The 18,020-nt window shown below is 40.4% G+C and overlaps 1 protein-coding gene across 1 annotated transcript; it reads left to right on the top strand.

The window, feature by feature from the left end:
• The first annotated feature begins 11,481 nt into the window (after positions 1–11,481).
• Positions 11,482–16,564, top strand: LOC133994122 (post-GPI attachment to proteins factor 2-like). The gene is given in 7 exon segments (XM_062433328.1): positions 11,482–11,736; positions 12,661–12,829; positions 14,050–14,299; positions 14,987–15,108; positions 15,573–15,666; positions 16,258–16,274; positions 16,276–16,564. Coding segments are annotated over 6 exon segments (765 nt in total). The 5' UTR covers positions 11,482–11,736; position 12,661; the 3' UTR covers positions 16,390–16,564.
• The last annotated feature ends 1,456 nt before the right edge of the window (positions 16,565–18,020 follow it).

Genomic DNA, 18,020 nt, shown 5'->3' with positions numbered 1-18,020 from the left:
ACATTTCCCAGAGTGCACCAGCACCTGATTTGGAGCACCTGTGAAGACATGGAGGTTCTCAGTCCTTCAGACAAACGAACTTCAGAGAGAAGAAGCTCCAAGTTCACTCACAGGTTGAATCCAAAGACGCCAATGGTCGTTGAAATGTTTTATTTACTTTCATGGTGTTGAAATGCTACTTAATATGTTCAAGTTTATGTTTAATGCTGTGTAGATTGGTTAAGGAACACATTACAGCATTGACTTCATTGATTTTGTGTTAAATTAGTTTGTGCTAAAATAATATTTCATTTTGAGTTTGAAAAATTAAAAGTATAAGATACAAAAGGATAATACAATGTTAAAAATGTTAAAATTCTGTTAAATGTTAAAACTTTACTAAAAATTTGGAAAATTCATGAAAGTAGATTTTTCTTTATTCCATTTAAAATTATTAAATTCATTTGAAATTCATTAAAATGTTTGATTAAAATGTTAACTTCTGTTTCTGTCTTTAAAGGTTTACAACCTAATTTACTGAACAGACCAATCAACTGACAAAGCCAAAATAAAAATAAGTGATTGAGTCCTAAATTTGAGTTGTTCCTTGTGTCCTTTGGAAGTTGAACAAGAGGAGGACTTGACAATAAAACATATTATTAAAACTGCTATCAAAGCAGGTAGCTCCTGGTCTGAAAAGTGAAGCCAATGCTGAAGTGTCTTAAAGCTGCATTTTCTCTAACGGCCAGCAGGGGGCAGCAGAGCATGTACCAACTTCTCACTTGATTTATTAGCTCAGTGAACAACTTTCCTGATGAGTTTATGGTCTCGGTTGCTAGTTTCAAGTCTTCTTCAAAACAGCATGAAGTTCACTTTGCATATTATGGACCCATTTAGAGTAAAATAGATAATACAGGGTCTGGCTATGTTGTGATTGACAATGACCACAGCAATGACATTGATAATGTAATGTAACCATAGCAAACCTCCAGATTCACAAAGTAAAGTCGTAGCTGCCATCATTTCAGTGTTTTCAGTTCATGAAAGTAACTTGTAACTGCCTTAAAAAAAAGTCTGGTTGTACTAAAAGAGCCTCTAATGAATCAGCTGTTCTGTTTTTTGTACATTGTGTCTACATTAGGATGCGTGAATGTTCAGCGAGCGCTCAAGTGGTGACGGATGGTTGGGCCACAAGTTTTGAACAAAATCTGTTGCTCTGTCAAAATTGTGGAACTTCTGATAAGGTATAATTGGAGGTTTTCCTTTCTCACAGTACGTGAGGTGTTCTCTCAGTCGGTTACTTCCAAACGTCAGCCCCTAAAACAGAAGAACAGAAAAACAACAGTTTCCACAAAAAAGCTGTTATAACCCAAATGTTTAAGCATTTCATTAAAGTCGTCATCAGTCAGATGTGTGCAGGCATCCTATCACCCTCCTAACATTACTTTGTTTTCATGCTCAGGCTCTGCAATATGAGGCATATTGTGTAACAAGAGAAAAACGTTCTTTTCATATTTTGCTCTATCGTTTATTTAGTTGTGACACAAATCACTGTTACTTTGTAATGCAGCAGATTTCAGATAACTTTTTTGTAATCAGTGACTTTGTTACAGTTTGAAATACCAATGAATTTCCTGTTATCACTACAGATGTGGTCCCTGCTTCAACCACAATGTGGTTTATAATGGCAGAGTGGCGCTGATGTGTATTTTCCCTCGTTGACTCAAGGGGAAGTAAGAAATACAGAATCAGCAATTCAAACTTTGACTAACTTCATTGAATACTTTAACCAAAATTATGACATAGTAATATGATATGGCTGATATTAATCTGCTGGCCTTCAGTAGGTTTGTTCCTGATGTTAATTCCTAATGGAATATGTGTCATGTGCCATGTTGGGGAAGTTACTCCAAAAATGTAATGTATTGCACATTACTCGTTACTTTTTGAAAAAGTAATGAGTTACTTCCTGTGGAAAGTAATTACACCACTAGTTACATTACTTTTGCGTTACGCCTTAGCAACGCCGGTGATGTGTAAAAATAATCTATCAACAGATAAAATAATATCTAAATAGTCTTGATCATCATAACATCATCTTGTACAAATAATAACTGCCTCAAAATAATATATAGAACCTGTTTCTCCTCAGAGTCAGCACCAGACTGGCTGAAGAGCCTCTACACAGCTGTACTAGATGGTGTTTCCATCCCAACATAACTCAGCTCCAGATAACTCACCAGTTTTTCTGTCTGATGACGGCCATCCGTTAAATATTATCGGTACTTTGCTGAGTTTGTTTCTGAAAGACGGAGATTAACGAGCAACGCACAAGCTTTGGCTGCTTGGTTTGCACTGAGCCTGAGCATCACTGCAGGTCTGTGAGCGTTTGGCTATTAGCTTGGTGTTAGCATGAGAGGTCAAGCAGTTGTATCGCAAGCGTGCATGAAAAGTACCTTTACTAATTTATTTTTATCTGCCCACATTATGCATAATAACTGAAGAACTAATGTAACGCCACATTTCTTTGTTTAGTAACTGTAATGTGATTACAGTAACCCAACATTGGTCGAATGTTGGCTCTTCTTTAAATATTGTTTGGGCTTGATGCTGTTCACATTATCAAAATATCAATAATTAACTTACATACAATTCAAATGCACTGATGAGTATGACTTTATTGATTTAATCAATAACTAGCCACCACTGGTATCTGGCAACAATACCTACTAAGTGAGTTAAGTAAAAGAAGAACATGCAAGGAAAGGTACAGTGAAGGATTCAGAGAGACAGACTTAACAGACAACAGGAAGGCACTAAGTGTCCTTATGTTTACATTGGAGGCGCAGTATAGGGCCCTCTGTTCTGCTGCTGATATATAAATTAATGATTTATCTGAAAGCTGTAAAGAGGTTGGGTGTGAAGTGCATTCAGATTAGACTGTGAATTATGCAACAACAGTCCAGTGACACTGAATCATATAATCATAGAATAGTATTTAGTAGATTTACAACAAACAAACTGATCAAAAGTAAGTTGAAGTGAGTGAATTGAAATATGTCTGTCACTTTGGACTCAACTCGAGTTTGATGCCCATATTAGGACATTTTACCTCTAATGTTTATGACTGCTATCATTTGATCGCACATGTACACTTGTTTCTTTTTATTCTGTTACAGAAAAACTAAATTGATTAAGTTATGTTTTTGCACATAAAGATACCGAATGTTAAAATATCATAATATGTCTTCCTAAACCCAGCTTGTACAATGTGTATATATAAAAATGAACTAAAATGATTTTTATGATGATCTCTCTGATCAGTGAGATAAATGATCGTACCTGTCCGATCTCCATATGCAAGGCGACGGCGACATTATCCCAAACATAATACTGATGGGAACTAAATGGCTTTGCTTCCACCTGCTTTTCATCTGGTCTGAGGACAAAGTCATATCTGACACAAACAGAAACAAACAACATGTTTAATAGTTTTGGTTAGTTTGTGTTTTGTTCTTTTGTTAAATAATTATTACAAAAGCATCAGTGTGTCTCTGTCAGGAAGTGTTCATTTTAAATCTGGTGTTCTGCCCTCTTTGACTCATTTTATGAATACTGGGGATATTGTAAACATATTTGTGACATTTTATTCACCAACAGCTGTTTAGATTTCTCTAAACCCTTGCAGGCTGTTTCTGTAGCTAATTACATGAAACCTGCATTATTAATGAACACCTGCTCCGATTGGCTGGAGGTGTGGCCCCCAACCTGGTGAAGGTGGGTCTCCAGAAATGAGCTTCAGCCATTCCTGAAGTTCCATCTACTAGACGGCTGTAAAGACTTTTAGCTGCTGAACAACCAGCAACACAGTGTGCTGCTCTGTTCTTCATCCAGCTGTGAAGTTACGTATGTACTCAGCATAGCGCTGAGCAGCGGTGGACTCAAGCTAAAACTTCCTGCTGATCTCATTTGACTTTCTGGTGTGATGTTGTAATGAAAACCACCTCAATATCACTCTGCAGCCGAGAATTTCTACTTTTCAAATAACTCATAAATATTAAATCAGGAGTTTTTGACTGGAAATCAAAGATGAACATATTCTCACCTGTGAGTGTTACACATGGCCTCAGGCCTCCAGATGAAGCGACCATCTCTGTAAGCACAGACAGCGTTCGGGTCGTCAGTCAGCAAAGGATATTCTGAGAACCGCTCCTGATTGGCTGGGCTGTGGACCAGCACAGCGTACATCACTTCCTGTCTGTACAGGACGGTCTTGAACACTCTCATGACGGGCTGAACGCCGGAGCAAAGCTGGAGGAAATAAAACAGGATTTAATGAAAGAGTCTCTCAACCAAACACAGACGCACCGATCATCATCCAGATTCTTAGTTTGAACTAAACTTAAACACACTGTGCAACTGCAGACTGAGAAACAGCTTCACATATGAAGTCATTCAGTAAAATGTGACAGCATGTTACTTGAACTCTACAACTCTGTTACTGCTCTACAATGAAGCCTTTTAAAGTGAAGCAGCAGTGACAGTGAACACGGCTCTGAGACTAAAGAGATCAGTAAACTGTAAGATGAGGCTGATCTCTGAAAGTAGACAGGACTGTGGAAGTGAATCTAAACTCCAAACAGAGATTCAGTTAGAAGATTAACAGACCCTGACAGGTTTGTACCTGCTGGCTGTAGGCCGTCAGCAGCTCCTCCAGCTGGAAGGTGAAGCGGTACGAGCCCAGCCTGGAGGAGTCCATGAAGGCTGGCGAGGTGGCGAACTTCCCCAGAAAGGGTTGCTGCATCTGAGCCTGCTCCTCTGTCCGGTCTGGGTAGATCTGGTCCAGGAGCCTCCTCTCAGCAGACTGTATGTCCTCAGGTCTCACCATCAGACTCCACCACACCAGCCACAGAGGACCCTTAGGATCAGGGTCACAGAAACCATTAATCCATCTGATGCCATATAGTCCATCTCCATCTGTGTCATGTTTCAGATGAGTCACATGAAACTCTGGTTGAGGGTACGGTGGGATGTTGTCGTTGAAGAGATATCTTTTCTTTTTGGTTTCCAAATCTTGAGCTTTCTCTTTCAATTCTCTCAGTTTCAGATGCTGACCGTAACAAAAGTCTTCTTCATATTCTCTCCTGTTGGTCTCTCTTTCCATGGTCAAGTGATACAAAGACAAAGTCCTTACAGTCTGTTGTCAAACAGCACAGTGCTGAACAAATAGTCTGATGAAGAGCCACCCCTATATCCTCTTGGTAACGTCACACAGGGGAGGAGTCATGAGTAAATGGTTTAAGTTATGAGAAGTTCTTTGTTCTGTTCCATCCTCTCTCAGAGTGAACTGTAATCTTACTTTTATCTGTCTGATATAGTTTTATTGTACATGTTGTGGACAGAAGAAGATTTGGATCAGATTATTTATAGTTTAGTGAGAAACATACATTCAGTTAATCTAACATGTTTTCCATTTATTTCTTCTCAGCTTAAAAACATTAGTTCAAGACATGATTGGTTTATTGTTCCTGTGAGATGAGCCAATAAAGCAGCAGATAAAGTTAAATGTGTGACATGAAGATGATTGTAAAAGTTCATAAACATTCAGTAAAAGATAATCAGCTATAAAAGCATGTGCAGTGATGCTGTTCTGTTTATAGAAGACCATAAACTCAGTAGTAAAGTGTTCACTGAGGTAATAAATTAAGTGAGAAGTTGGCTCATTTTCTCATAGACTTCTTTACTATCAGACTTCTTCTTGCAGCCAGTGGAGTCTCCCCCTGCTGGCCATTAGAGAGAATGCAGGTCACTTCTCCACTGACTTCACTTTTCAAACCAGGAGATAATTGCTTTGGACAAACAAACCAGTTCTCCAGTTCAGTTCAGTTCAATTTAATACATCTTTATTGCTCCCTGAGGTCAATTTTAGTCAACATGTCATACTTTAGATACAAAAACAACAAAAACAGTACAAACAAGTAATAATCACAAACATCAGGTACATAAAGTGACTCAGTTTATAATTCTTCATATTTTAAAAGTTTCCTCACTGAAAATCTGAGATGAGTGCTGTATTTTAAAGAAAAAACAGTATTTTAGCTTATCTACAGTTCTGCATAATCATTTTATTTATGAAGTATTTTTCAAGCCAAAAGTTCTTTCCAAATTAAAACAATCATACATCCACGTGAGGAGAATGTTGTTATGTGTCGGCAATTTTGTAAAAGTGAGTTTGATTAGAATGAAAATATAAATTATGTCTCTGTGTTGAGTTTAAGGAATATAAATTAACTCTTTTAGTAGTTCTTCATTAAAGTCTGTGTAAAGTAAAAATAAATATGTTCTGAGTTTGACATACCACAGTAAAGTGTGTTGTTAACCACCCTGCCAAATTTTAATGATTAAAAAAATCGCCAAATATATGAAATTAGGCTTCAAAGTTGTGTAAAAGTCTGCCTATTTCTCTGCTCCCAAACGCTGTGGGCGTTCCCGCCTAGTCCGCTGAAGCCCCGCCCCCTACCTGTCAATCAAAGTCACCACCTCTACCAGAAACATGGACGCTAGGTCTGAGAGCTTTCTGCTGCTAACTCAGCTGCTAGCTCAGCGGCTAATTCAGCTAACTGGCTAACTGTAGACTGTAGTAGTAGTGTGTGCTGAATGTATTTATACCTCTACAGCAGCAGGGCGGGTTTATGCTAAGCCTAGCTCCACAATTCAAATCTAAATGGTTGAAATGCTTTTTACACCTTTTTTAGAAATACATTTATGATCTATTTAATGTGTTTAGAAGAAAATGTCTGAATTCACTTTACACGGTCTTTAAACATTACTCAGCAGCAATAACAAGCTGATCTTTACTGTTTCTACACAGAGCTCTCCCCCTCCTCTGATTGGTTCAGCCTCTCGTCAGTCCCTGCGCTCTGATTGGACCGCCACACTGCTGCAGACACAAGAAATAAAAACAAAACTTGAATCAGTTTTAAATGACTGAAGTTTGGTTTTCATGATGTAATGATCTAATGTGGCCACATGAGGGCGACGTGTGATTGGCAGTCAGATTATTTCTGTAAACAGATGAAAATAAACATGAAGTGTTATCTGGTTTTTATGCTGCTGTCAATAAACACACTGATCCAACTTCATGAAGCTTCTTTCATTTGTGTGTGTGTGTGTGTGTGTGTGTGTGTGTGTGTGTGTGTGTGTGTGTGTGTGTGTGTGTGTGTGTGTGTGTGTGTGTGTGTGTGTGTGTGTGTGTGTGTGTGTGTGTGTGTGTGTGTACTGACTGTAAGCAGCTATCAGCAGCAGAGCAGGTATGAAGATGATGAAGAAAACTTTCACTCTGTTTCCGATGAAGATCTGCAGATTGTTTACCTGCTGAACAGGTTTGCTCCACGACTGTCAACAAACAAACAAATAAAAGATGTTTTTTTTGTACAGTTACTGTTAATGTTGTGTTATAATTATATTTGTAATTATTCTCATTTCTGGTCTTCCTCCTTTATCCCATCACACACACAGATGAACTAAACTCCAACATTAACAAACATCATATTAAAGATGAATGTTTAATATTTGTTTTGTCTTTTATAACACTCAAAAACACACAACAAGAACTTGTCTGTTTGTTTGCTGTTTGATGCAGTGGAGGAATCAGATGAGCAACTGGATCATAAAACTAAATGAAACTCGTTTGTTATAAACTTATTTAACTCCTGACTTCAACTCACCTCCTGGACCAGCGTCACTGCGGACTCATTGTCAGCTGTGATGTCACTTCCTGTCTCTGTTGTGGTGGCTGCTGTGGTCGTGGATACAGAAAAACTGAACATGTCACCTGCGTAAAAACATTAGCAGCTTCATTTGTTCTAATGACTGATAGTGAGCTCATGTTCAGATGTAAAAACAGAAGTTATTATTTTATTTTTAATTCTGCTTCTCAGGGAGGAGAACATGTTAACATCTTTGCAAACATGAGGATTTCCTAGTTTTTATCTTCTATGATAATAAAGTGATTATCTTTGAGGTTTGGACTGTTGGAACTTGTGATGAACATTTTTCACAATTTACTGACATTTTATGAACAAAACAAAACATCAATCAGTTAATTAATTGATAGATTAATTGATAATGCTCTAAATCAATCATCAAACCTCTGAACACTGAACATAAGTTTATGAATCTCTGAAGCTTTACCTTCGTCCTTCAAGTAACTTCGTGCACAAACTTTATTATTTTATAAAACCATTTCTTACTTTTCTCAATGATCAGATCGATGTGATGTTTTTCATCATTGAACCAACCAGCTATGTTCACTCTGCATCCGTACCGTCCAGCATCTTCCTCTGTGGTCTTCAGGATCGTCAGAGAAACATCTCCATCCTCCAGTCGTCCCAGTAACTGATACCTGCTGGAAGCTCTGGTTGTCACTTTATATCCGTCTGTGGAGATGATCTGGTTGTTGCAGCCAAAAGTTGATAGTGATCGACCCCAACAGACTGCCGTTGGTCCGTTACTCTTGATGTTATATCTACAGGGCAGAGTGACGTCCTCACCTGCTCGACCAACAACCTTCCTGCTGCTGGATCCACTGACTGAAGACAGAAAGACAAACAGACTCTACAACACTTTCAGGGCTGTTAGCAGTTCAAATCTGTTGTTTCATACAAACCACAGAAACTGTCTCATATTACATAAAGTCAATGTGCAGTCAGGCTTATAGAAAGTTAAAGAGCAGAGTACCTGCGAGGAGAACAACCAGCAAGCTGCTCACAGTCTTCATGATCAACATCAAACTGACAGCTGAACCTTTTCCTGGTTTATCAGTTTGTGGCTCAACTGTCCAGTAAAGTGAAAACCTCACTCTGTGGTCTGAACATCCTGACAGGAAGTCTAAATTCTGAATAACTGAATGTGTCATCTGCATAAAAACAGCAACAGCTTCATTTGTTGTAATGATTGACAATGAGCTCATATTCAGGGAGGAGAACATGTGGGTGTAAAATCTTCACTCTGACAGGTTTCATCCAGCTTCTCTCTAACGTGACATTTAATGAAAGAGAGCAAATCAGAAAACACATATTTGATCATTTAGATATAAGAGCATCAAATTGTAATTGTTGAATAATCAGTTCAGTAATTTTTAAATCAAAAATGGAAAAAATTCACATTTTGGACTGTTTACTGACATTTTATGAAAAAAACTAAAAATCAATCAAGTAATTAATTGGTAGATTAATTGATAATGTTCTAAATCAATCATCAAACCTCTGAACACTGAACATACGTTTATGAATCTCTGAAGCTTCACCTTCGTCCTTCAAGTAACTTTCTGCAGTCTTACATAAAAACTGCCCGTCTTCCTCTCAGACTTCCTGTTGCTGATAATGGCACATTTTGCATTGACAGAAATCCCCCAAGAAAGTTCCCTAAGTTATAGTACACTAACACGAACCCAATACTTATTCTTGGGAGGCGGTTGGTGTTCAGTGGGTGTGGGGCTTTTTTTTTCTGAATACAGACAGAACTGATTATTCCAGCCTGAAAAACACATCAAAATACAATTAAACAGTTTAGATGAAGTCATGTATGAAGTCTACACCAGTGCATCATAGTGAGAGAAGAAAATGAAGTCAGTGATGTTTTATGTGATATAGACTACAAACCATAGACTGTATATAAAATGGACGTAACATCCGTGACGTCACCCATTGGTTTGTGGACTGCTGCTCGGAGGCCAATAGTATCGGATCTGAGCAGCGCCATCTTGAAAATTTCAGGTGCATGCTGGGAAAAATAAAAACAGGGATTCTACTTATATGGACATCAGGAGGAGCATGAGGCGCCCTCCTGAACCTGTGAACCAATCAACCTGTCAATCACCACGTAGCCACGCCCTAATGCATACCCTGCTTTATCGTCACATATAAAATCAGGGAGGCCAAAATGTCCCAAATGAACATCATACTGCATTGAAGAAGGCTTTAAACTAGCGATTGAGACCATAAACACATTTTGAAAACGTTTACTGAGGTTAGAAATCAAGTGAGAAGTTGGTGAATTCTCCATTGACTTGTATAGAGACGGAAGTCCTTTTGACACCAAAACGGTCGCCCCCTGGTGGCCTTTTGATAGAATGCAGTTTTAAGTTACTTCTGCGTTGGCCTCATTTCAGAGGACCGGAGCTCCCCGCCTGCTACAAAGGAGAACTATGGAGGCCCTAAGGTGCCAAAACGTGATACTTTTATTTCAACTTTTTTTTTCACCTGTTACACAATGATGCACGTTAAGTTATACTAACAGTTATAACTGCTGACTTCCATTATTTTGTGACTTCTGAAATTTAACTGCAGTCTTGAAGACCTGGAACATGTTTATTAAAGATTCATAATCATTCATGATGATGATCAATGAAAGTTTACTTGGTCAAAACATAGACTGTAGAAAATATGGACGTTATCACAGAAACGTCAGGTCGCTGGTTTTTTCACTGCTGTTTTGAAGCTTCAAGTATAGAGATTTGATCTTCACCATCTTGGACTTTTGGGGCCAGAAGTGACCATATTTGGACAAGAGGGTGAAGCTGAACCTGGTGCAAGTGAATTTACAGTCCACGGATAGCTGGGATAATCCATCCATCCCTCCATCCATCCATCCAACCCTCCATCCATCCCTCCATCCTTCTATTCATCCCTCCATCCAACCGTCCGTCCATCCATCCCTCCATCCATCCCTCCCTCCATCCATCCATCCCTCCATCCTTCTATTCATCCCTCCATCCAACCCTCCATCCATCCCTCCCTCCCTCCTTCCATCCGTCCATCCATCCAACCCTCCATCCATCCTTCCCTCCATCCATCCCTCCCTCCCTCCATCCAACCCTCCATCCATCCCTCCCTCCATCCATCCTTCCCTCCCTCCATCCAACCCTCCATCCATCCAACCCTCCATCCATCCCTCCCTCCATCCATCCCTCCATCCATCCATCCCTCCCTCCATCCTCCCAGCCATCCATCTTGCTATACTGAAGAGGACTTGAAACTCTCAACTGAAGCCATAAACTCATTAGGAAAGTGTTTATTGAGATAATAAGTTAAGTAGAAGTTGGCTCATTTTCTCATCAGACTTCTTCTTGCAGCCGGTGGCGTCTCCCCCTGCTGGCCATTAGAGAGAAAGCAGGTCACTTCTCCTCTGGCTAACAAAAAGCCTCCAGTTAAATCTTTATTGTTCTCTGAGATAAATTCTAGTGCAACATAAAAATGGTGACATACTTTACTATAGAAAAACAAAAAGTAGTAAACAGAGTGAAGCAGTCTGAACAGCGATGAACTCATAAAAACACCAGACTGCTCGTTTAACAGACATGAAAAATGATCAATTGTCCTTCAAGTAAAAAAATACCCGAATGCTGTTCTGTGTACCGGAAGTAGAAAACGAAAAACCCGTGTATGCTTTTATTCTGAAGGTTGTTACCGGAAGCTGATGACTTGATTTCAGCTAGCTTGATGCGGAGCAAAGTCCGAGTCTGACAGAGAATCACTAAAGTTAAGAGACATTAAAGTGATCAGAGCAGCTGTAGAGAAGTCAGACCTTTATCCAATAAACCGTTTATCACGTTTTAAACTATAACTTCACGTTAAATCACGCTTTAAGTTCCGAGCTAACTATGCTAACGTTAACTTTAGCGAAAGCTGCTAACTGGAGCTAACAGCTGATTAATGTGAGGATCAGCTGATCGGGCCGAGCTGGAGAGACTCACAGGTGAGTGTTTGACGATGTTTCCCCTCACAGTTACCTGCTGACCCTTTGGAGGGGCCCCACCCCTAGGTTGGGAACCACTGGACTAAACTAGCTAACTGTATATAAAGTAGTGTAAACTAGCTCCACCTCCAGCAGCTACAACAGTAACATGCTGCTCTAACACTGATGCTTCACTATTAATAATCTAATGATGTCATAATAATAATATATCAGTCAGAGGACCAAACCACTACTTTACTGTAATACTGCATACTACATCACTATAATACTGCAGTACTTTACTGTAATACTGCATACTACATCACTATAATACTGCAGTACTTTACTGTAATACTACATACTACATCACTATAATACTGCAGTACTTTACTGTAATACTGCATACTACATCACTCATAATACTGCAGTACTTTTACTGTAATACTACATACTACATCACTATAATACTGCAGTACTTTTACTGTAATACTGCATACTACATCACTATAATACTGCAGTACTTTACTGTAATACTGCATACTACATCACTATAATACTGCAGTACTTTTACTGTAATACTGCATACTACATCACTCATAATACTGCAGTACTTTTACTGTAATACTGCATACTACATCACTATAATACTGTAGTACTTTTACTGTAATACTGCATACTACATCACTCATAATACTGTAGTACTTTTACTGTAATACTGCATACTACATCACTCATAGTACTGCAGTACTTTTACTGTTATATAGTATATTTTGTAGTACTGGTACTGTTTATAAAGTATATTTAGTGATATTATGTGGTATAACCTGCAGGATGCTCCAGGTTATATATTGTTATATATATATATTGTATATATTATGTGCAGGATGCTCCAGGTTATATAGTATATATTGTTATATATATATATATTGTATATATTATGTGCAGGATGCTCCAGGGGCCGTACGGCAGCCTGGAGCGGGACCGGCTGCTCATCCGGTTGCCTTTCACCAGCTTCACGGTGTTGACGGTTCTGCTTCCTCTGGTCGGACTCATCGCCTGCCTCTTCATCTCTCTCATGTATCACTATGACGACTCCACATACACACACTGTGGGGTGAGAGGGTCTGCTTTATTATTATTATTATTATTAATGATAAGAAGCTTATTTTACAGAGTTACAGTTAGAAAAACCAGACAATTAAAATAAAGCCAGTATAAGATAAAGACCTTTATAAACTGGTCTGTTCTATCTTTAAACTATCCAACAGTTTTATTTCTAAATAGTTAAATAATTAGTAAAAGTTGTTGAAAACAGGACAAAAGTATAAAAAAGAGAAATCCTTTAAACACAGTGTGAAACATTCAGATGCAGAATATTGTTCAGCAGATAATAGAATAAACTCTACATCCCATAATACTGTTCATCAGCTGCTATGTTTCCTTTTACATGATTAATACGTCATTAAAGATCATTAATGAATTCATCTGTTATTATCAGAATCAACTCGTATCACATGAAGAAGAAAAACTGATTATAGAAATAAAAACATAATTAAGTTTATTTCTTTCCTCTTTTTCTGTTTCAGTAAAACTCAAAAATGTTTTATTTTGATCTTTAAGACGTTTTTAAAAGTGTTTAACCCTCCTGTTGTCCTCTAGTCAAGGAAGGAAGGGAGGAAGGAAGGAAAGGAGGGAGGAGGGAAGGAAGGAAGAAAGGAAGGAAGGAAAGGAGGGAGTAAGGATGGAAGAAGGAAGGAAGGAAGGTATGGGGAGGAAAGAAAGAAAGAAGGAGGGAGGAAGGAAAGGAAGGAGGGGAAGGAAAGAAGGAGGGAGGGAGGGAGGGAGGAAGGAAGTACAGAAGGAAGGAAGAAAACGAGGGGTGGAGGAAGGAAAGAAGGAGAGAAGGAAGGAGGGAGGGAGGAAAGGAAGGAAGGAAGGAAGGAAAGAAGGAGGGAGGAAGGAAGGACAGAAGGGAGGAAGGAAAGGAATGTAGGAAGGAAGGAAAGAGAGAAGGGGGAAGGGAGGAAGGACAGAAGGGAGGAAGGAAAGGAAGGAAGGAAGGAGGGAAGGAAAGATGGAGGAAGGAAAGAAAGAGAGAAGGGGGAAGGGAGGAAGGACAGAAGGGAGGAAGGAAAGGAAGGAAGGAAGGAGGGAAGGAAAGATGGAGGAAGGAAAGAAAGAGAGAAGGGGGAAGGGAGGAAGGACAGACGGAAAGAAGGAACAGTTAAAACAGACGGAGTGAATCTGACCCAGGAGGACGACAGGAGGGTTAAAGTTGATTTAATGGTTTATATTTCCTCCTCCATCGTGTTAACTCTCCTCGTCTCTGATCAGGTGACTAACTACCTCCCGTCCATCAGCGCCGCTATCAGTCGTGTACCGGAGCGTTACATCTGGCGCTGCTGCATCGGGCTTCACTCCGCTCCTCGCTTCCTGCTGTCGGCCGCTTACTTCAGTTTCTACCGCGGACGCTTCGCCTCCAAACGTCCGGAGCTGCTGCTCAGTGTCCTGACGCTCGTCTGCAGCCTGGCGGAGAACAGCGGCCTGCTGATGCTCACATACGTCTCCTCCACTGAGACCTACAGTAAGTCTCCTAACTCCTCCCCCTTAGTGACATCATCACATACGTCTCCTCCACTGAGACCTACAGTAAGTCTCCTAACTCCTCCCCCTTAGTGACATCATCACATACGTCTCCTCCACTGAGACCTACAGTAAGTCTCCTAACTCCTCCCCCTTAGTGACATCATCACATACGTCTCCTCCACTGAGACCTACTTTTTAGAACCCGCTTTTAAAAATGACTATTCTGACTATTTCAGGGTTAGGGTATTCCACCTGCGTGAACACAAAAAGCTTTTAGGCATATAGAGCCACTGAGTTACAGCAGGAACAGTGTGTATTAGAGAGGCAGTGCTGTTAGTAAAACCACTGATATTCCTAAAATATAAATATAAACATAACAATATAAAAACACAGGTGGAAAAACCCTGCTGTGTCATTATGTCTCCGTCTCCTCGTCTCCATGGTAACAGCAGGTTAATATCGGCCATTCAAACTTATTATTTATAGACACAGTTACACTAAAACCACATCAGCCCGTCCCTCCTCTTCCTCATCTCCTCCTCTTCCTGATCTCCTCTTCCTGATCTCCTCCTCCTCTTCCTCATCTTCATCTTCCTCATCTCCTCCTCTTCCTTCCATCTTTAAGTCTAGTTCAAAGCATTTTATAAATAAATAATAAATAGTAAATGTTGATTTTGTGTTTCAGACGTTCATAAAAACGGTTTCATCGTGTTCATCGGCAGCTCGCTGCTGCACATGCTCAGTACGAGCTTCCTGTGGCATCGGATCAACAGACACTCGATGCTCACTGAGGTAAACAAAGCCTTCATCATTAACTGTGATGCTGTCATTGCAGAGTCTGACCAGCAGAGGGCGCCACAGGCTGCAGCTTCACTCATCCTGATCAGTCTGCTGGTTAAAGGCTTTATAAAAGGGGGATTTAAGGACATTCAAGGGTCTCTGAGTGGTTCTGTTGCATCACATGGTCCTGGAGGGTTGGGGGGGGGGGGGGGGTCTACACAGACAGTAGGGGTCCTGGAGGAGAGTCTGTGGTGCTTGAAGGGTTTCTCAGGGTCCTTGAGGAAGATGTGAGGGGTCTTTACTCAGAGTCAGGTGCTTGTTGGGTCTGAAGAAGGTTTCATTTATCCTGGAGGAGGGTTGGGGGGGGGGGGGGGTGGGGGGGGGGGGGTCACGGTCCTTGAAAGGTTTTGGAAGTGATTGAGGTTTAACGAGGTCTTTAAGGTCTTGATGATCCAGAACTTTGTCTCTCCGTCACAGGAAGTGACATCTACCGTTGGAAGCGGCGACTCTTCCTGGTGAACATCGGCTGCTGCTTAGCTGCAGCGTATTTCTTCAGGCGTCACAACAAGTACTGTGAGACAGGAGGTAAGTGTGTGTGTGTGTGTGTGTGTGTGTGTGTGTGTGTGTGTGTGTGTGTGTGTGTGTGTGTGTGTGTGTGTGTAATGGCGCTTTTACACTATACATTTCTAGCTCAACTCGGTTTGGTTCCAGGAACCTTTCCCATTATTATAGTTCCTCCTCGACGTGAGCGGGGTCGTCATAGCAACGTTGCATTAAACTGCCGTGACTTTGTTTTCTACGCGACACAAACACATAAACAATGGAGGACATGGTGTACTTGCTGCTGTATGAGGCTTTCTGTCTCACACAAAGAAAGAGAAGAGAAACCAATCTCTGTAACGCTGTTGTTGGTATTTATAAAATGCCGGGTTTGATTCTTGTGTGGGACGGCTCATGACTCTTCCAGTGACTCTCTGACCAATCAGCGGCCGGCAGTCTGATGACGTCACATTTAGTATCGGCTCAGCTCGCTTGGAACCTCGGCAGAGCAGATACTAAAAACACAGAGTATAGTAGAGCCGAGTAGAGCTAGAAACTGTGTAGCGGAAAAGCACCCTTAAGTGTGTGGTCCTGTGAGCTGACCCCCCCCCCCCCCCCCCCCTCCTCTCTCTACAGTCTACACCCTGTTCGCCCCTCTTTGAGTACCTGGTGGTTTTCTCCAACATGGCCTTCCACATGACGGCGTTCTGGGACTTTGGGACCAAAGAGCTGATCGTAGCGACGCCGTCAGAAGACAAACGATACTGAACTCTGACTTTATAAAAAACCAAAAGACTCAAAAAACTTTACAATTTTAGATTTTAAGATTAAAGTTTGATCTTTCCAACAACAAGTCTGCTCCTCTGTTTCATGTTCAGTCCTCACATTAAACCTTTATATCTGATCAGTGAGGTTTAGTTTTAAATTTAAAGGGTTCAAATGTGAAAATAAACGTGTGTGTGTATGTGTGTGTGTTGTGTGTGTGTGTGTTGTGTGGTGTGTGTGTGTGTGTGTGTGTGTGTGTGTGTGTGTGTGTGTGTATAATTTGATAGTGAAATGAGCAGAATGATGACGCTTCCTCAGAAACCCTGAAAATAAACAGTTGATCAGCTGGGAGGTAAACAGGTTATCTCTCATCTGAAATTGTATTAATGAGTTTTTAGTAGATTTTGCGAATATAAAATAAGATATGATGTCACAGTGGATGATGGAGGTTTGTTATATTGACTGGTGTTCCTAATATTTTGTCCACTCCATTAACATACATGACATAGTAGACCTCAGTAATAAACATTAACTCCTTCCTGATAATGTTAACAAAACCTGGAAATGTATAAACTTTATAAAAGTAGAATTTATATCAGTTTAACCCTTTGTGTCCTGATATCTGCTCAAAAAACCAAATCTATTGAACACATTTAACTTTTAGGTCAATCTTTAGCACTTGACTTTCGTGTTTTCATCTTGTACATGAACAGAGCCCTAACCCTAACCCGAACCAATGAGGTGTGAATGAGTCTGTACAGGCTGTAAAACATCACATTTAGACTCAATGAGGAAACAAATGATTATTAAATAGCTCTTTCTTGTTGTGACCTAAAGGGTTAAACCTGCTTACATCTCTTATGGGGCTTCACATGTGGGACCTGCAGAATGGGCCCAGTTGAAGCCCACTCTGCCCACATGGACCTGCTTTCATAGATAATGTGAGCTGGTCCAACACTGAGTCAGATCAGCTGCTGTGACAGAGTCTCATTCCTCTGCATCAGGAGGACAAACAGCAGCAGTCAGGAGGTGAAACACGCAACCAATGAATGAATGTTGGACGTGAGTCACTGCAGTTTGATAAAATGTCCTCACTGCTGGAAACACAAAAACAGAAGTCACACACACACACACAGTGCTGACTCAGTACAACCCTGTTGAGGTTCTCACACGCTGACAGACCGTCCATGGAAACTTTTTATTAGTTACTTATTTGTTTCCTGTTCTGATGCTAAACGTGCCGCCGGCGAGTCAAAGCTCAGGGCGTCAACCAACACTTCCTCCTCACCATGATACCACACTGTTCGCCACATACCCATGGTTGCTAAAGTGGTTGCTAAGGCTGATCCTAAGCTGGTTGCTAAGGTGGTTGCTAAGGCGGTTGCTAAGGTGTCTCCACTCTCATATCTCAGATGTGATTTGAGAAGTTGAACATTTGGAGTAAAGAAGGAGAAAAAGAAGTGAAATCCTGCTACTATAGTTAGTTTATGTAGAAGCTTCCTGAAGCCGACCAATCAGAGCAGAGTTTGTTACTTATCTACTCAGATCTTTACTTTGTTAGTTAGATCGTTACTTACCTACTTTGTTCGTTACTTAGTTTGCGACTTACTTAGTTCATTACTTCATTACTTATT

This window comes from Scomber scombrus, chromosome 14, assembly GCF_963691925.1.
Source record: "Scomber scombrus chromosome 14, fScoSco1.1, whole genome shotgun sequence".
NCBI classification, from domain to species: domain Eukaryota; kingdom Metazoa; phylum Chordata; class Actinopteri; order Scombriformes; family Scombridae; genus Scomber; species Scomber scombrus.
The sequence above is the reverse complement of the archived record's forward strand: the minus strand, read 5'-3'. Positions and strand labels throughout refer to the sequence as shown.